The following is a 20545-nucleotide window of genomic DNA, read 5'->3' as shown; positions in this document are numbered from 1 at the left end:
TCCTCCTCCTCCTCCCCCTCCCCCTCCTCTTCTCCTCCTCCTCCTCCTCCTTCCCTTCCTCCTACTCTTCCTCCTCCTTCTCCTCCTTCTCCTCCTCCTTCTCCTCCTTCCCCTCCTCCTCTTCCTCCTCATCCTGTTCCTCTTCTTCTTCCTCTTCCTCCTCCCTCTCTTTTTTTTTTTTTTTGGGGGGGGGATACTTGCTTGTTTGTCTTTCAACACAGAGCTTTTCTATGTAGCCTTGATTGTCCTAGAACTCACTCTGTAGACCAAGCTAGCCTAAAACTCACAGAAATTCACCTGCCTCTACCTCCCAAGTGCTGGCATTAAAGGTGTGCATCGCCACCACCCAGCTGCTTTCACTTCTTAACTATTAATTCCTGCAGCTCTAAAACACTGTAAACTACATTTTTTTCACACACACACTACCTTGCTAAAAATTAGTTAAAAGTTGATTGTGCTGTTATAAACTGTTACAGTATTTTTTTCTTTTTTATTGGATATTTTATTTACCTTTCAGATGTTATCCCCTTACTCCATTTCCCTGCCACCCAGGAACCCCCTATCCCATCCCCCCTCCTGCTGCTTCTATGAGGATATGCCCCACCCACTCCCCCACTCCCTCCTCCCCACCCTCAAATTTTCCCACACTATGCTTCCAGGCTTCATGGGAACAAGGATCTCCTCTCCCACATATGCCTGACAAGGCCATCCTCCCCTACATATACAGCTGGAGCCGTGGGTCCCTCCCTATGTGCTCCCAGGCTGGTGGTTTAGACCCTGGGAGCTCCAGTTGGTTGGTATTGTTTCTCTCCTCATGGGGCTGCAAGCCTTTTCAGCTCCTTCAGCTGCTTCTCTCTAACTCCTCCATTGGGAACCCCTTGATCAGTTCAATGGTTAGCTGTGAGCATCTGCCTCTGTATATGTCAGACTCTGGCAGACCTCTAAGGAGACAATTATATCAGGCTCCCATCAGCATGCACTTCCTGATATCCACATCAGCGTCTACCTTTGGTGACTGCACATGGGATGGATACCTAGGTGAAATGGTCTCCAAATGACACCTCCGTCAGTTTCTGTCCCACACTTTGTCTCCATATTTGCTCCCTTGAATATTTTGTTACTCCTTCTAAGAAAGGCCAAAGCACCCACACTTTGTCTTCCTTCTTCATGAGCTGAGTTGAATCTTGGATATTGTAAGCTTCTGGGCTAATATCCAGTTATCAGTGAGTAAATACCATGTGTGTTCTTTTGTGATTGGGTTACCTCACTCAGGATGATAGTTTCTAGTTCCATCCATTTACCTAAGAATTTCTCAAATTCATTATTTTTAATAGCTGAGTAATACTCCATTGTGTAAATGTACCACATTTTTTGTATCCATTCCTCTGTTGAAGGACATCTGGGTTCTTTCCAGCTTCTGGATATTATAAATAAGGCCACTGTGAACATAGTGGAGCATATGTCCTTGTTATATGTTGAAACATCTTCTGGATATATGCTCAGGAGTGGTATAGCTGGGTCCTCAGGTAATGCTATGTCCAATTTTCTGAGAAACCACCAGACTGATGTCCAGAGTGGTTGTACCACCTTGCAATCCCACCAACAATGAAGGAGTGTTCCTCTTTCTCCACATCCTTGCCAGCATCTACTATCACCTGAGTTTTTGATCTTAGCCATTCTGACTGATGTGAGGTAGAATCTCAGGGTTGTTTTAATTTGCATTTCCCTGATGACTAAGGATGCTGAACACTTCTTTAGGTGCTTCTCAGCCCTTTGAGTTTCCTCAGTTGAGAATTCTTTGTTTAACTCTGTACCCCATTTTTAATAGGGTTATTTGGTTGTTGGAGTCTAATTTCTTGAGTTCTTTGTATATATTGGATATTAGCCCTCTATCAGATGTAGGATTGGTAAAGATCTTTTCCCAATCTATTGGTTGCTATTTTGTCCTATTGACAGTGTCCTTTGCCTTACAGAAACTTTGCAATTTTATGAGGTCCCATTTATTAATTCTTGATCTTAGAACATAAGCCATTGGTGTTCTGTTCAGGAAATTTTCCCCTGTGCACAAGTATTTGAGGTTCTTCCCCACCTTCTCTTCTATTAGTTTCAGTGTATCTGGTTTTATGTAAAGGTCTTTTATCCACTTGGACTTGAGCTTTGTACAAGGGGATAAGAATGGACAGATTTGCATCCTTCTACATGTTGTCCTCAAGCTGAACCAGCACCATTTGTTTAAAATTCTGTCCTTTTTCTACTGGATAGTTTTAGCTCCTTTGTCAAAGATCAAGTGACCATAGGTGTGTGGGTTCATTCAATTCTATTCCGTTGATCTTCCTGCCTATCTCTGTACCAATACCATGTAGTTTTTATCACTATTGCTCTGTAGTACAGCTTGTGGTCAAGGATGGTGATTCCTCCAGAAGTTCTTTTATTGTTGAGAATAGTTTTTGCTATCCTGTTTTGTTTTGTTTTGTTGTCATTCCAAATGAATTTGAAATTTTCTCTTTTTAACTCTGTGAAGAATTGAGTTGAGATTTTAATGGGGATTGCATTGAATCTGTAGTTTGCTTTGAGCAAGATGGCTATATGAATCCTGCCAATCCATGAGCATGGGATATCTTTCTAGCTTCTGAGATCTTCTTCGATTTCTTTCTTCAGAGACGTGAAGTTCTTTTCATACAGATCTTTCACTTGCTTGGTTAGATCCACACCAAAGTATTTTACATTATTTGTGACTATTGTGAAGGGTGTCATTTCCCTAATTTCTTTCTCAGCCTGTTTATACTTTGAGTAGAAGATGGCTACTGATTTATTTGAGTTGATTTTATAACCAGCCACTTTGCTGAAGTTGTTTATCAGGTTTAGGAGTTCTCTGGTGGACGTTTTTGGGTCACTTAAGCATACTATCATATTATTTGCAAATAGTGATATTTTGACTTCTTCCTTTCCTATTTGTATCCCGTTGACTTCCTTTTGTTGTCTAATTGCTCTGGCTAGGACTTGCAGTACTATATTGGATAGGTAGGGAGAGAGTGGGCAGCCTTGTCTAGTCCCTGATCTTAGTGTGATTGCTTCAAGTTTTTCTCCATTTAGTTTGATGTTGGCTACTGGTTTGCTGTATATTGCTTTTACTATGTTTAGGTATGGACCTTGAATTCCTGATCTTTTCAAGACTTTTACTATGAAGGCATGTTGAATTTTGTCAAATGCTTTCTCAGTATCTAGTGAGATGATCATGTGTTTTTTTTTCCTTTGAGTTTGTTTATATAATGGATTACATTGATGGATTTCCGAATATCGAACCATCCTTGCATTCTTGGGATAAAGCCTACTTGATCATGATGGATGATTGTTTTGATCTGTTCCTGGATTAGGTTTGCAAGAATTTTATTGAGTATTTTTGCATCAATATTTATAAGGGAGATTGGTCTGAAGTTCTTTCTTTGTTGGGTCTTTGTAAGGTTTAGGTATGAGTGTGATTGTGGCTTCATAGAATGAATTGGGTAGTACTTCTTCTGTTTCTATTTTGTGAAATAGTTTGAAGAGAATTGGTATTAGGTCTTCCTTGAAGGTCTGAAAGAATTCTGCACTAAAACTATCTGGTCCTGGGCTTTTTTTTTTTTTTCCGGGGTGGGGAGACTTTTAATGACTGCTGCTATTTCTTTAGGAGTTATGGGACTGTTCAGATGGTTTATCTGCTCCTGATTTAATTTTGGTACCTGTTATCTGTCTAGAAAATTGTGCATTTCATCCAGATTTTCCAATTTTGTTGAGTATAGGCCTTTGTAGTAGGATTTGATGATTTTTTAAATTTCCTCAGTTTCTGTTGTTATCTCTCCCTTTTCCATTCTAATTTTATTAATTTGGGTACTGTCTCTGTGCCCTCTGGTTAATCTGGCTAAGGGTTTATCTATCTTGTTGATTTTCTCAAAGAGCCAGCTCCTCATTTTGTTGATAATTTGTATAGCTCTTTTTGTTTCTACTTGGTTGGTTTCAGCCCTGAGTTTGATTATTTCCTGCCATCTACTCCTCTTCTGAGTATTTGATTCTTTTTGCTCTAGAGCTTTCAGGTGTGTTGTCAAGTTGCTAGTGTATGCTCTCTTCAGGTTTGTTTTTTTTTTTTTTTTTTTTTTTTTTTTTGACACTCAGAGCTATGAGTTTTCCCCTTAGCACTGCTTTCCTAAGTTTTGGTATGATGAACCTTCATTTTCATTACATTCTAAAAAGTCTTTAATTTCTTCTTTTATTTCTTCCTTGACCAAGTCATCATTGAGTAAAGCATTGTTCAGTTTCCATGTGTATGTGGGATTTCCATTGTTTTTGTTATTATTGAAGACCAGCCTTAGTCCATGGTGATCTGATAGGATGCAAGGAATTTCAATAATTTTGTATCTGTTGAGGCCTGCTTTGTCACCAATTATATGGTCTATTTTGGAGAAGGTACCATGAAGTGCTGAGAAAAAGGTACATTCTTTTGTTTTAGGCTGAAATGTTCCATAGATATTTATTAAATCCATTTGGTTAATAACTTCTGTTAATTCTACTGTGCCTCTGTTTAGTTTCTGTTTCCATGATCTGTCTATTGCTGAGAGTGAGGTATTGAAATCCCCCACTATTATTGTGTGGGATGCAATGTGTGCTTTGAGTTTTAGTAAAGTTTCTTTTATGAATGTGGGTGCCCTTGCACTTGGAGCATAGATTTTCAGAATTGAAAGTTTATCTTGGTAGATTTTTCCTTTAATGTGTATGAAGTATCCTTTCTTATCTTTTTTGATAACTATTGGTTGAAAGTTGATTTTATTTGAAATCAGAATGGCTACTCCAACTTGTTTCTTGGAACCATTTGCTGGGAAAATTGTTTTCTAGCCCTTACTCTGAGGTAGTATCTGTCTTTGCCACTGAGGTGTGTTTCCTGTATTCCACAAAATTCTGGGTCCTGTTTATGTATCCAGTCTGATAGTCTACATCTTTTTATTGGGGAATTGAGTCCATTGATGTTAAGAGATATTAAGGAAAAGTGATTGTTTCTTCTTATTATTTTAGTTATTAGAGGTTTAATAATGTTTGTGTAGCTATCTTCTTTTGGATTTGTTAGAAGATTGCTTTCTTGCTTTTTCTATGTTGTAGCTTCTCTCCTTGTGTTGGAGTTTTCCATCTATTATCCTTTGTAGGGCTGGATTTGTGGAAAGATATTGTATAAATTTGGGGTTGTCATGGAATATCTTGGTTTTTCCATCTATAGTGATTGAGAGTTTTCTGGGTATAAGTAGTCTGTGCTGGCATTTGTGTCCTCTTAGGGTCTGTATGATATCAGTCCAAGATCATCTGGCTTTTATAGTCTCTGGTGAGAAGTCTGGTGTAATTCTTATAGTCTGCCTTTATATGTTACTTGACCATTTTCCCTCACTACTTTTAGTATTTTATCTTTGTTTTGTGCATTTGATGTTTTGATTATTATGTGATGGGAGGAATTTCTTTTCTGGTCTAGTCTATTTGGAATTCTGTAGGCTTCTTGTATCTTCATCGGCATCTCTTTCTTTAGGTTAGGAAAGTTTTCCTCTATAATTTTGTTGAAGTTATTTACTGGCCCTTTAAGTTGGGAATCTTCACTCTCATCTATACCTATCATCCTTAGGTTTGGTCTTCTCATTGTGTTCTAGATTTCCTGGATGTTTTGGGTTAGGTGCTTTTTGCATTTTGCATTTTGAAGAAAATTTTGAAGGAAAAAGAAAACCAAAAAGAAACATTGGAAATAAGAGTCATCATCAAACAAGGATGAGGAGAAGAAAGCTTACCAAGTCTGGAAAATGAGGTCAGGCATACATGAAGGAAAGTAAATGAATATGAACAAAACTTCCAAGAACTCTGGCCCATGTTCAAGAGACTACACATGGTTTAAGGGGGTGGGGGTGGGGTGCATAGACAATCTAGTCCATGAAGTTACAGCAGAAAATTTCAAAAGTCTAGAGAAATGGACATCTGAACAAGAGGAATGTAGAATGCCAAGGTGTGAACTTAGAAGAAACTTTGCATAATGTATCTTATCAAGATATCCAAACTAGAGAGAGAGAGAGAGAGACAGAGAGAGAGAGACAGAGAGAGAGAGACAGAGAGAGAGAGACAGAGAGACAGAGAATGTGCACACACACCAAAAGTTGTAACAAAGAAAAAAACTCAATAATCCACAAAGGCAAACACAACAAACTAACACCAGATCTCTCATCATTTAAAAACCAGGAAAACAGGAAATATGTTTCAAGCCCCAAGTGTAAGTAACTGCCAAAGACTCTGCTATATTTAGCAGAACAGTCTTTTAAAACTGATGCAGAACTTAGGGCATTTCAAAACAAGCACTACTAAGGAAATGCGTGGCAACCACACCAGCACTGAAGGAAAAGCTCACAAGACTGTGGTACAAAGGGTGAGAAAAAAAATCATATCAACCACAGGAGCACAGGAAAGAGTAGTAGTAATAGTAATAATAATATGATAGAAATAAATAGGGGGAAGAGGAGACCCGCTGTGACCACACAGTAGCCTCTTATCCAAACAGGGAAAGAAATGAACACCTAATATTCCAACAAACCAGAAAAATAGCCAACAGCATGACAGGAATATCCAGACATTGCTCTGTAATGACTTTAAAGTAAATGGCATCAACTTAGCTGACCCGGGCTGGAGAGATGGCTCGGCAGTTAAGAGCACTGGCTGTTTTTCCAGAGGATCTGCAAAAGACCCACATGGAGACTTACAACCATCTGTAACTCCAGTTCTAGGGGCTTCAATAACCTCATCTGGTTTCCACAGACACCAGGCACGTACAAGGTACATAGACATACATGCAACCAAAACTCCCGTACTCATAAAATAAAAATAAATCAATCTTTCAAAACAAAACAAAGTTCTAGTTCTTGCTAATAGTGTAACACTTTGTTCCTTACAGTGAACTTAAAACATGTTCCCATGTAACAGTGGCTACCCTCTCGCTTCCCCTCTCTGTATTAGTGACATTGCAAAAACCATGACCAAGACAATTTACAGGAGACTTTACTTGAGCTTATTGTTCCAAAGATTTAGTGTAAATGACAGCAGAACAAAGATAGCACAAGGAGGAATCTGAGGACTTACATCTTGAACCAAAAGCAGGAAACAGAGGGGGCACAAGGAATTGTGTGACCCTCAAGGCCCCACCCTCAGTGCCTTACTTCCTCCAACAAGACCATGCCTCCTGAGCCTACCCCAACAGTTCTACTAAGTATTCAACCTGAGACTATAGGGAGGCATGTGGTTCAAACCACTACACCGTCCCTCACTTAGCCAGTTCAGTTTCCGGCTGTAACAAGAAAAGTAACTTGCTTTCACTGAACTACTCAGTGTGGCTGGAAGTGGGTGGTTTGTGTTCCCAGTGAAGAAATGTCAATGGATAAGAAAAGAAAGTAAAATGGACATTTGAGTGTTTATCATCTGTCAGGAACTAGTATTTTTTCAGTCTTTGTGCTATCAGGTTGAACGAGTTCAAAGTGACAGAACTTAGAAATGGCGAGATCTGAACCTCCAGGTTCATTTACGCTAAAATTCTTGCGAATCAAGCCGGTCACCACCACAGAACCGCTATCCTAGGATTCAGCAGCAGAGGGTGCCACTTAGCACAATTCCAACCTCCATCCCCTGTCCAATATTTGAAAAGGATGTTACAGAAATATGGAAGGAGGTACAGATTCTCAAACTGGTTGAAAACTAGAACAAAAGCTTTAACTTCCTAAAAAATGACAATTCAGAATCACTCGCGGGGGAAAGTTAAAGAAGTACATGCCTGTTTGTATACATGTTTTTATGATAGATCTAAGTGAAGCCAGCAAGAATGGGACAAGAGAGAGAGCTCAACAGCTAAGAGCCAATACTGCTCTTGCAGACAACTCAATTCGGTTCCCAGCACGAATGTCAGGTGGCACACAACTACCTGTAACTCCAGCTCCAGGGGATCTGAGACACTCTCTGGCACTTGCACTCACACAAGCACATGCTCACACACAGTCATACAACATATACACATAATTTAAAATAAAATAAATCTTTTTTAAAAAGAAAGGACCAGACTCAAGAAATATGTGAAGCAAGCTCCATCACTGCCAATGTGTGCCTTTGGACTTCAGTTCGTTTGGAGATTATCGATCGTTGCCTGACACATATGTGTCAACCTCTCACTCAGATGTCACTCAGCTCGATCGTTTTGTTTTTCCTTAGTGAGGTTTGCTGCAGTGGGAATACGTGGAGGATGAAGGTGATGGCTAATGGTTCTTTAGTCACTGCAACAAGAGTGATTCTTTTTTATAATTTCTATCAATTTCCTTTATCTTACAGCGGCTCGCCAGATCGAGATGGAATGGTAAGTATTTAAATGACCATTTTTAGTGGGCTTGCACTGAGAGATCTGCTATGCTTAAATTTTCCCAAGGCCAGCTTCTCTCTCTCTCTTCCTTCTCTTTTTCTTCTTCTTTTCTTCTTTCTTCTTCTCCTCCTTCTCCTCCTTCTTCTTTCCTCCTCTTTTCAAAAGCCCAACTATTTTAATTCTCTCTAGTAAATGTGCATGAGATATAAATGTGGTCTTTGTCAAGTTAGAGTTTATATATTGCACTCGCCTTAAACCCAGCCCCAGAGCACACAAGCAAACTAGCCATGGAGATAGCAAGTCAAAAAGAAAAAACCTGGATAGTTTGTACAGGGGCTGGTTCCATCTCCATTTCAGTGACTTAAAGCTCATTATGTGAGAATTTTCTTTTCCACAGTCATAAAGGAGCAGCTTCCCAATAAAACTGAAGGAAACTTTTCCCTTGAGCAGCCGGGCCGCAAATACATTTTCTATATTAAATTCAGAAATAGAGAATGGTCTTAAAACTACTTATGCCTGAATTTTACAGCCAGAATAAGAAAAAAAAGTATCCACTGGGCCTCAATTGAACAGAAAGTGACTCCTAGCTGGCTGCCAGATTTCTTGGTTTTTAAAGAGGTCTGGGACATGCCAGCTTAGACCGATCCTCGTCAGACTTATGGGAGTCTGCCCTAACTCCCAAAATGACTTCCTTCCTATCTAATCAGATGCCTATTCAGAGAGTTCAAAAGAACAGCTGTTACTCAGGGGAAATGGACACACATTAAGCTCCCTGAGCCAGAATAAGAACTAAAATAAACTCAGTGGTTAAAAATATTAAAAAAAAAAAAAAAAAAAAAAACTGCTCTTTTTAATATTCTACCTAATGGGGTGCTAACTGAAGCCATAGCAGGAGATTTTCTCCTGCTTTTGATTTAAGAGTTTTCAGCTTTGGGGTGCCTTTTGCATTCATGTGATTCTTGCTATGAAATGTTCTTTTAAACAAATAGAATGAAATTGATCAGACTTTGGGTACCTCTATAATCAAGGCTCTATTCAGCAGGGGAAAAAAAAGGCCCAGAAGACTCAGCTTCTCCTCACCTCTTGCTTCTGGCTCAGAGCCCTCTCCTTAACTCTGTCTCAGGTACTCTCTGCTTCTGTGTCTTCTCTTTGCTTCCAGCTTGGTCCTCTCCCTGGGTCCTCTGTCCTCCCGTCTATGCCTCCACCAGGCTCTGTCACCTCCTCTGCCCTCATTGGATGGCTGCTCCTGGTTTTTCTCACTTTCCCACTCTCTTAGTCTTGTCTTTTCCCCCTCCAAGCCACCCCCCTGCTCATTGTCTCTGAGGTCCCATTGCTACCTCACTAGTCTCTGCTCTTCTAAGGAGCCCCAGTTTACGTATCTGTTGGAATATGTACCATGGCACCTGATGTTGAAGGTGCCCATGAACATGTGTTGCAGGCATGGGCACAATGCTATCCAGATCTCTCTGAGTTCTTCTTACACCATCCCACGTCCCGTGAAAACATTTATTGGCAGTTTGTGTCTTCTCTACTATTAGTTAGAAATGCTATAAATAAAAATGCTCGTAAGAAGAAAGAAATATTTAATTTTAAGTTTTCAAGAAATAAAACAAGCATATTCTAGAAAAGACTACCTTCAGAAAAAGTACATTATCTCTGAAAAAGGAAGTTCACCTTCATGGATAATTGGAAATTATAATTTAGCTATAATCTCTATCTAGAAAATGTTCAAATTTCTTCCAAACATTTGACCACCAAATTCAGAGGTCCAGTGCCGTGGGCTAGAGTGAATATGTCTATTATTAATCAGTAGGCATCTCAGCCTGAACTTCTTCTAAACTCAAAATGATTTTTTAAGTCCTGGAATCTGTGGGCTGAAACCACTTTGACATGGTTGGGAAAGCTTCCAGACTCCCTGATTGCTTTTTCAAGGCCCAGAGCTGGTGGTGTTTGTACCTTTCACGAATGCGATTCTACAAGCTGAGCTTGTAAACAGATCGGGAACCAAAGAGTCTGTGCTGAAGCTTCAAAATGGCCATACTTCAATTCAGTTCCTCAGACTCCGATGGAGCCCATCACTGATGAGGCTGCATGGCAGGGCTGCATGGTGTGAAGGTGGGTGTGTCTCGCTGCTCACTGGCTGAGTGTATGCCCATCCATCATTGGCAAAGCTGTTTGTCACAACGTCTAGACCTCAGGTAGCTGTGTGTGACAACACATTATAACCCAGAGACAAACTGTAATTGCTGCAGAGTAACTGCAACTTTCCCTACATAGTTCTAATTCTCCACACTACACTGTGGTACCAGGGTCAGAGTCCCTGGCTGTGAGATCTGTCCTGCTTGTCTCTAAACATGCAGGCAGGAAAGGGCACAGTTCTGGAATTGCCCTCTGTGTGCCCTATTGCTCTTTGTTGACCTTTTGAAAGGCTTTGATCAGGGGGAAAGAGGGGAGCTAGATTCACAGATTAGAAATGCAATCTGAAATTGCCCAGTTCCTTTCTGCATTGTCTTGGTGTCTGTTCTCTATGCCTGGACTAAGTGCCATCTGAATGAGGATCCAAACGGCCCCTGGTGCCCCAGCGCATCTCCCTCCTTCCCACTTCCTCTCTTGGCTTAGCCAAACTGGCCTGCTGAATAGAGTCTCATTATGGGCCCCAAAGTCCGCTCTTTGCCTACAGAACCCTGCCATGATTGGTAGGCTGAACAATTTGGTCTAGAGGTTGTCTCTACTGTGATATGTTTGCTGACTCCGTGTGATTCTTTATATGTGTCTTGAAGAACAAACAGATCCTTTAACAACTTTTTTCTACATGAAAACAATCAATTCCAGCAGCCCAGCCCACACGAGCCACCCTACCATAGCAAAGCAGAGTGTGCGCGTGAAGGAGGGAAGAAAGCTTCGGTAAGGACACAGATTTCAGTTTAAAATTTCCGAGGGGTTGTAGAAACAGTGAGGGAAATCCCCACTTCAACTCTGGAAAGCACAGTATCCCTATTCAGTCAACAAGGTAACTCCAAATTACTTCTTGACTATCCAGGTCCAGGTTTTAAATCAACCATATGAACGTCATGTGCTGATGTCTGAAGATTCCGTTAAGAGAATAATCAAGCCTAAAGACTTGTGTTGTCTTTTGTTTTAGGCAAAGGACAAGGATGTAAACTTTCCAGGTTTCTAAAAGAAGCTAGTATCTGTAAAGATGACTTTGACTGTATAGTATAAATATCAACATGCAATTTGAGTTAAATTGTACTTGGTATAATAAACACCAATTATATTATCAATAATATCAGGAGTTTGGCAGGACCCCACCCTATGGAAACCAGTAATCTTGACTAATAAATCTGGAGTCAAGGATACTGATCCTGGTCCAAGCAGTGCATTAACTACAGCTGTGTAGCTCTAGGAACCTATTTCAAATTCAATCCCTTGGTCACACTTCACACATTTCAAATACTGCATAGCCCCTCCTACTTAATGGCTACATACAGAACAGCACAGAGAGCGTTTTCATGTTTACAGGGAGCATCATTGGAGAGTGCTGTCTTGTAAGACTGCTTACAAAGTGACTTAAGTCTATTAAGGAGAAGAAAACATTTTGACAATATATCACATATTGTTAAGATCACTGTGTAGCTGTAAGCTGACCTCACCAAAAAGGGGCTGGGGGACATTCACAGTGGAAACATATAACTGTTGTGTGCGCAGTTGAAAGAAATCATTACTACAGTTATTGATCTAACTCAGTGGTTCTCAGACTTCCTAATGCTGCAACCCTTTAAAATACAGTTCTTTGTGTTGTGGTGAATCCCCCCAAAACCAACCATAAAGCTATCTTCTACTTCATAACTGCAATTTTGCTACTGTTACGAATTCTAATATACATATACATATACATATACATATACATATATGCAGGATATCTGATATTTAAACTCTGTGAAAGCATTTTTTTAAACCCTAGGGGGTCATGACCCACAGGATGAGAACCACAGATTGAGCTCCTCACATTATCCAAAGTTAAATACCTATGAAAACAAAACTACTATGCCCATGGGTGTCAGTCACCTCTAAAAACAATCAAATACTCAGGCTATAAAAGTTATGCTACACAGACCTGAAGTTTTAGAAAAGAGAAAAGGGGAAAAAAACAAAAGAGCATATTACTCGGACTCCAAGATGAAAAATAATCACCATGTAGATGTTGCCATCAGCCTTAGATCCAACTGTCCAGTCATAGTTCTTCACCACATACACATCTGCTTTGATGGCTTCCTCTGAAAACTGATACATCCACTGACTATGAGCTGTATGATGTTTAACGACAAGGAATACTTTCCCTTGTGCCTAACCAGAAAAGTTCCAATAAAAACCTGGCTTACCTTGTTCACTTGAGGAAAAAACAAAAACAAAAAAGTTGCAATAAACGTGCATGAATGAGAACAAATTGCCAATCCCTCTAATAAAGCCGTGTGTGTGTGTGTGTGTGTGTGTGTGTGTGTGTGTGTGTGTAGTACTTAATATCTTACCAAAGCAATGTACTGTTATGATGTGTTGTTTGAATTTGGTATTTGTTTTTAATATTGCTATAAGAGGAAAAATATCCCTTAGATTTTTGTTTTCCTTTGTTTCAATCATCCATTGGTTGCCAGGGAAACAATGAAACATTTGCTAGGCCCAAATCTCGAATTTAGTAAATTCTTTTTAGTAAATTCTTTAAATATATGTTGTCAAGAAAAAATATAAATATAGCAACACATGCATATGTTATATACATATAGCTCATTTATATGAACCTATAGAATGTCTTGAATTTAAGGAGGTTTAATCACAGAGAATAATAACAGAGAAGAAAGCTGTAGAATTAGACAAACTTTGAAGTCTTTAATTTACCTAATTTTTTTTTTGAGTTTATAATAGCACTTCTTTGCATGAAGGAGCCATTTAAAAAGCGAAAGGCAGACTGGTGGCAGGTTACACTGGTGACAATATCCATGGGTTTGTGTCTCTGGAGTCAGTTTGGCTTATTTGATTCCCTATTGTTATGTCAAATTTTGTGCTGAAGTTGGTTGTCATGTATGCTTTCTAAGATGGAGTTGAAGCATCTTGCAGTAAAAACATAATTCAGACAGACTGGTAAAGCGCAAACTATATATATATATATATATGAAAATTGGAGGCAGGCCTTTTCCAAGAGAGATTATTGACACATAAAGTTGACCAGGTTCTCAATAGTAGCATTATAATGCACACAGGCAGAGCTAGTGACAGGTTTTTAAAAAGCCTTTGAAAAATTGGGCAAACTGCCACTGAAATTCAAACATCACAAAGGCCGTTCTGCGGGAAGAGTGAACTGATGTCTGCATACAAGTAATCTTTGTGAAGAATGGGGGAAAAGAGAGACCAGCACAGACCTCACATACCTGGATGCAAGGCCTGGTGAACTCTCATGCAATGATAGCCTGTAGCAAGGGGGAGCACATCACTTACACATGCGCACTATACCCCTCGATGAGCCGCACACAGCCTGTCTTACAGTGCCCAGTCAACATCAGTAAGTGTAATGGATGGTGACAGTCTCCTGGGTTTTCTAGAAATCCTCTGTACATAAGTGCAAAGCTTCCTTTACTTGTCCACCTGGATAGTTACCAGCAACAAGTAAAGCAAGAAGCCTTACTTGTGTTTGCAAAAATGAGAGGCCCTGTCCTCAAGCCCCGTACATCACAGCATGTGCTGTTCTGAGGTCTGCTGCTATTCAATGACTTAGCATCGCTTTGTGTGCTAAATGCAAGATTGTTATCAAATGGACCCTTCATCACTAACCTTATTTGTGCTTTTGTCCAGAGAGAGAGAGAGAGAGAGAGAGAGAGAGAGCGAAGCTTATTCATTTTCTCTTGGAGGGTGTCACCTCCTTGGTCTAGTACTTGTGTTCATGTGTCACGATTCTACTGTGAGCCAAAATAAAACTTAGATAAGCGAGAGACAGAACCATGCTGGTTTCCCATCTTCTTGCAACAGTGTGTGATGTGATGTGATACGGAAGCACAGAGAGCATGAAAGGACAAACTGGCCCTGGATCTTCAAATTATATTTTAGTAATTTGATAAGAAGAGCCATTTGCAAAGAATAGCAATACGATTTTCAGTGACTAGGATGAATGAACTAATCTAAAGCTGATTGCATTTATATTTTATCAGTTGAGTCATGGTGAAAATAATTCCGCAAGCAGTGACTCAGCTGAATACCCTGAGTATATTGAAACTATTTTATGTTGGCAGCACAGAAGTCAAAGTTTTCCATTTTATATCCATATGATTTTAGTCCTCAAGATACAGAGAATTAAACCGTAATGTAAATCCTACAAGTTGGTCAGTGATTGGATAAACTTTTAACAGCTAGCTATACCTAATTTGCAGTCTTGGGAAATATGTGCATTGGCTTCTCATCCAGTGCCGTAGCAGCCCATTTACGGCCCAGTTACACCAGTGTGCTTTTTACTGGAGGATGCTCTAATCCATGTTTTGATAGCGAAGTACAGATAAGAGTTAAGTGCTTTTTAGTTTTTTTGGTTTTTTTTGTTCCATTTTGGGTTTTGTTTTTTTTTTCATTTAAATGTCTCCCTAAATTTATTACAGAAGAAAAGCAATGGAGCACCAAATGGATTTTATGCAGAAATTGATTGGGAAAGATATGTAAGTATAAGAACATTTTTTCTTTATATACAACTTTAAAATGAATTGGGGCACTTAGATACATAATGGAACATAGACATTGTTGGAAAGCTGTATGCTTTATTAGGAAATGTCTGCTGCTGTTCTTAGGATGGATTGACGTTCACAGCACTAGAGTCTATCAAACCTGTCTAGAAGACCTGGCCTCTCCAAGTACCATCTATGTGATGGAGTGTAGTTCACAGGTACAGCAGTTACCTGGTGCCTTTGATGTGAGGACTCTGAGCTAATCGCTTGCACATCCCAGGAATATACTAAGCCCATAGCGGTATTAAGAAATTCTTTTTTTTTTTCATATTAAATTTAGGTAGTTCCCTTTCTAAGCAGCTCTGAATGTGGAGGTAAAGAAGTTAACTACTGATCCTGGGATATGTGATGAAAACTGTATAGTATGAACTTTTCCCAGGGCAAGTGATCGTTGATTTTCAGGGACTGAAGGTAGATTCCCAGCTGAGACCTAAATTTTCCCCATAATTCTTAGCACCATTACTATACACACCACTACCCTCAGATTTCTAATCATATAGAATATGTAAATCATTTTTGTATCAGAGATCTCTCACTGCTGCCTCTCCAACCCCAACTCCGGCAGGGCATGGTCCTTCCTTCATCAGCTGAGGATTCAGTCTCAAAACACATGGAGTTGAGGAGCAAGTCAGACTCAAGTTTCATTTCCTTTTTGTTTATTGAGCTCATCCTTGCCAAGTGGGATTGTCCACGTCATTCAGTGAGACTGTGCCACCCATTTATAATAGGAACGAAGATGTGATATATGAACACCAATATGCACACTGTCTTTTAACTTCTCCAATTTCCCCTTAAAAGTATTAGCTCTCTGCTGTTAGATTCCTCTGGCAGTCAGACTCCCAGGACTGGGTGGGGTAGAAACTTTCAAATCTTGTTCAAGCTTCCCTCCTCTTTTTCCTCCTATCACTAAGAGCTGACAATCAGTTCCTCTAAATGTCCTTGGTTTGTCCTATTACATCACCAAAACTTGAGCTACAGTCTTAGCAAGCGTGTCTGAGTTGACACACATATTTTAAATGAGTCATCCTTGAGACTGCCACCAATCTACTTACCATTCTGTCCCCAACATGTTCCGCTGTAGCTTAGAAACTTCAGCAGCCCTAGCAAGACAAAGCCCCCACTCTAGCACAGTCACCTATGGTCTGTTGCCCAGCCCCCCACCCTCACCCCCACTGTACAGCTTACTTTCCAGTCATGCTGCCCTTGAAACTTGGACCATCAGCACCTGAGTCTCAGTCTCAACCCAGGCTTTTTACATCACTATGGAGAAACTCCACTCCCCGACCTTACCCTCTCTTATCAACATTGAAAGGCCGCAGCAGCACTCCTTATTCTTAAAACTAATCTATTGTCCCCTCAGTTTTAATATCTAACATTGCTATACCGTGCTATTTTCTCTATAATTTTTTGCCTCCAAGAACATGTTTTAATTTCCCTTAGGGCAAATAGTTTGCATTTCAATCAACAGTGTTGCTTAGCACAGTCTGTGGCTTGTAAGAAAGGCCTGGTAAGTTCTCTTTGAGTGCTTTCTTTTGTGGGTCGTACATTGGGGTCCTTCCAATATCCTTGAATAAAGATTTAAACACAGACTGCTTAGCATTCACTTCCAAATGCTAAATCATCAACCCCTTAAACTAAGAGGCTTGTCTACACTTTTGAGTAGAGGGTTCTAGAAGGAAAGCAATGCCTCTGTCATTTTGGAATAATAACCACTTAAAGTACGTTTATACCTTATTTTTTGAGAATTTGAACAAGAGTGCTATATTCATAACATTTCTACCCTCATTCCAGCTTCCAGCTCCTCACAGATCCCCAACATCCTCTCAAGTATTATTACCTTTACATATGAGTGTATACATATATGCATGTAATATGTATATGTATGTGCATTCCTGTCTTACAGAACTCACCTGAGCTAGATGAAGAAGGTTACAGCATCAGACCTGAGGAACCAGGCTATATCCTTTCTTTTTAAATGTTTTAAATGTATATTATATGACGAACCAGTAAGCGAAGTTCAGGTCTCACAAAGGTGGCAAAATAACCAAAGCTACTATACTTAGTCTCAGAGATGAATAGCTATCCCCAAGCACACCCTGGTGGCTGACAAATGTGGATGTGCTCTGATCTAGTCGAGGGACAGAGATAAAGTGATGGGGTGGAGGAAATGTGCTGTAAGCCAGCCTGCACACTGTGACCCCGGGTTGCCTGCTGCACCCCAATATGGCAGTGTTATTAACAGTGGACAGCAAAGAGCTTTACTGTCCTCTTCTTTCAACTCTCCACTGAAAGACTCAAGCACCCTTGCCTTACTCTGGCCAACTCTAAAACCAACCCTTAAGACTCTTGATAGGTGTCCCTTAAAGTAGACGTCCCATGTCTGGAGATGAGTAACCTCCTGAGTTCTTGTCTGTGAGCTGGGTATGATATACAGACTTCACCCGACACACACACACACACACACACACACACACACACACACACTTAGGATTTTGACCAATGCGCCTCAGAGTCCACAGTCCTTGGTAAGCTTCTGAGGACAGTGAACCTAACCTTTTCCTCCGTCAGTTTTGTTGGTTTTGCTTTTTTTCCCTGCCACCTGAGGTTACTTTTGCTTTGTCTATGTGGAGTCATTCTTGCTTGCCCTCTCCCAGACCTCCCAGCAGAAGGAAGAGCTAAGTGTCTTTAACTGTGTTCTACCTACCAAAGGAAAGCACTTTTACTCTTCAAGTGAATCTGAAGAGGAAGAAGAATCACACAAGAAATTCAATATCAAGATTAAGCCCTTGCAATCTAAGGACGTCCTTAAGAATGCAGCGACAGTAGACGAGCTGAAGGCTTCCATAGGCAACATCGCACTTTCCCCGTCACCTGTGGTGAGTGGAGTCTCCATGTTCAGCTTTGGTAAGGCTGGGCAGAGAGCTGGGTTCTGACACGACACATGTGCTGAGAGTGACACGTGTCCAATCTGATGAACTCTGCAGCTCCTGAGTAACTCATTCTTACCCTCTTTATATTGCAGTTCCTGTGCCTTTCAAACCAGCAAAGGCACATGAAACTCTGTTTTCTTTTATTTTCTAATAAGCAGTAAAGAATAACAAAAAGATCCTCCAGACATGGAGACTTAGTTTTTAAAAATAGATATGAATTTCACTAGCCATTTCTGTCTTTAAAAAATAGACGAAAGCCAAGAAAATCACTTTTAAAAATAACTTCCCCCTTAGGATGCTCCAAAATCATAGTAAATAAATAAAATCACACTAGATTTCTAAAACTCACATTCTTCTTTATTTCATCCTCAAATCATTTTAAATACTCTTAGCATTGAGCACCTCACATGGAATTCTTGCCCCATTTATATTACTCTTGCTGGTCTCCTCCCACAGTCTGGGCTCCCATCCCCCATTTCTAACTACTTAATTTTTTTAGTTTCTGAGTCTGAGTACTAATATTTCAAGTATTTTCTCCCTGGGGTTTGAAAAATGCCAACATTGTTTTCTAAGAATAGCTGTGAGCACAGACGCAGACTCCCTAATGAGATCCTCTTGGCTTCTGGAGGGAGCCTCCTCTCAACAGCTTGGTTAATAAATGCCACTTTCTATGGGCTTCTAGAAACATCTCAAGTAATCTTTTTTAAAACAATTGTAATTGTTGATTCTTTGAGAATAAGCTTTTGCCTTCCTAGAATTAAAGAAAAAAAAAAAAAACAAAACAAAACAACCAAAGAACTTAGATTATTGTGCTTACATTGGCCTTGATTCCTTCGATGAAAATTAAGATGATTGCGAATAGTAACCCAGCCATCGCAAATGGACTTTGCAGTAATTTTTCATCATACATTCACCTGCTACCTTAACTGAACATGAATTACAGTTTCTTTCTCCTCTGCAATGGAAAGTGCAGATTTTAAACTCGTATCCCAGCCTAAGAGGCGTAGGCCAGGAAGCACTGTGGCCTGCCTACCCCTGTGACTTCATTTTCACTGTTCAGCCAATCCTTTCTCCTCACCTTTCACTTCTGAGTCATCGTTCATTTGTTTGTTTGCATGTTTATATTAAGAAAATCTACTTCAATGGCAGAAACGAGTTTATATCCACTTCTCTGTAGGGCCTGATAAGTTGAGTGGGTATTTAGAAATCACATGGGGAGATGGAAGAAGGCAAGTCCATCTGATTAAAAGGATGACTGTGTACGAAAGTGGGCTTTCTATTCATGTCCCAAAAACATAGCTAAAAGCCCACAGAATTTAGGCAAGGTGGGATCCATTGTGTCAAAATGAATGTGTGTATGCCCAAGTCACTTGGTGCATTTTCTTCCGCCCAATATGCTACTGAGGCACAGTGAGAACAGTGCCTGAAAGCTGGAAGCTTCCTCAGAAGCTATCTGTAAGGTAAGCCATAGCCATCAGGTGGTTAAGGCCGAGGAGATGAGGAAAAAACACATAGAAACAGGTAGATGAACACATTCTGAGACTACAGCAGAGTAGAGCTGCTGACTGCCACCGCAGGCTGGACGGCTGCTCTCTGGTCTCACTCTGATTTGTCCCCTGTACCAGAAACTGTTCCTTCACTAGAGTCACTGACTCCCGCATATTTGTAATTTTGATATTCAGATTAAGAATGAGTTCTTGACACTCCTTTTAGGGACAGGTAAGCACGGGCATTCTGAGTGCACAGAAGTATATACAAAGAGAGGGCTGAACATATGTGGTTTTAGAATCCCTCCCCTTTTCTAGATTCTCTATGTAGAAATAGATCAAAGGCTGTACTTATCAGAAGCATGTGGACAAAAATAACTTTATAAAGTGCAGACAGTGTCATGATGGAACAACCCCTGACCCTGGCAAAGCTTTGGATGTTTCTAGTCAGGCAGTTAGACATTTATATGTGGATACTTTCCTTCAGTGTTAGAGGGGACTAACTTTCTAAATCAGTGAGTGTTGTACCAGAATCTTCTACTAAGGTTGTTTCTGTTATGCTAAAAAAGCATCAAACCCAGCATCCATGGAAAGAGATGAGATTCCAAAAGGGTCATAGCAAGGTTTCAGTGGAAGTTCTAACTTCTCTTCATTTTAAGATATATGTGTGTATGTGTGTGTGTATATGTTTGCTTGCTTATTGTATGTGTTTGAGTGTTTTTCCTGCATGTGTGTTTCTATACTATGTTCATGCAGTGTCCTTAAAACCCAAAAGATGATGTATACCTTGGGACTGGAATTAAAGATGGTTGTGGGTCACTAGGGGGGAGGGGGGGCTGGGAATTGAACTCCGGTTCTCTGGAAGAGCAGCTAGTGCTTTTAACCACAGAGCCATCTCTCCAGTCCCAATTTTGAGATTTTTAAATTAGAAGTTGTATTTCATGTGTCTCTTTCACTCAACTCTGAATTTGCACTTCTTAA

General features: G+C 40.1%; 1 protein-coding gene across 24 annotated transcripts in view; it reads left to right on the top strand.

The window, feature by feature from the left end:
- The window catches only part of Sgip1 (SH3GL interacting endocytic adaptor 1), a 217617-nt gene that overhangs the window by 110123 nt on the left and 86949 nt on the right, over positions 1 to 20545 (top strand). For 7 of the 24 annotated variants that reach the window (XM_076934582.1, XM_076934584.1, XM_076934591.1 and 4 more), the window contains 6 exons: positions 8362 to 8386; positions 9429 to 9512; positions 11225 to 11293; positions 15025 to 15081; positions 17051 to 17105; positions 17848 to 18023. In XM_076934582.1, coding sequence (XP_076790697.1) covers positions 8362 to 8386; positions 9429 to 9512; positions 11225 to 11293; positions 15025 to 15081; positions 17051 to 17105; positions 17848 to 18023 — 466 coding nt within the window. Of the gene's footprint in view, positions 1 to 8361; positions 8387 to 9428; positions 9513 to 11221; positions 11294 to 15024; positions 15082 to 17050; positions 17106 to 17847; positions 18024 to 20545 lie in introns of all 24 variants that reach the window. The other 17 variants (XM_076934587.1, XM_034503529.2, XM_076934586.1 and 14 more) reach the window with 3 other exon arrangements.

This window comes from Arvicanthis niloticus, chromosome 5 (assembly GCF_011762505.2).
Source record: "Arvicanthis niloticus isolate mArvNil1 chromosome 5, mArvNil1.pat.X, whole genome shotgun sequence".
In the NCBI taxonomy this organism is placed as follows: Eukaryota; Metazoa; Chordata; class Mammalia; order Rodentia; family Muridae; genus Arvicanthis; species Arvicanthis niloticus.
This window is presented reverse-complemented; position numbering and strand designations above follow the sequence as displayed.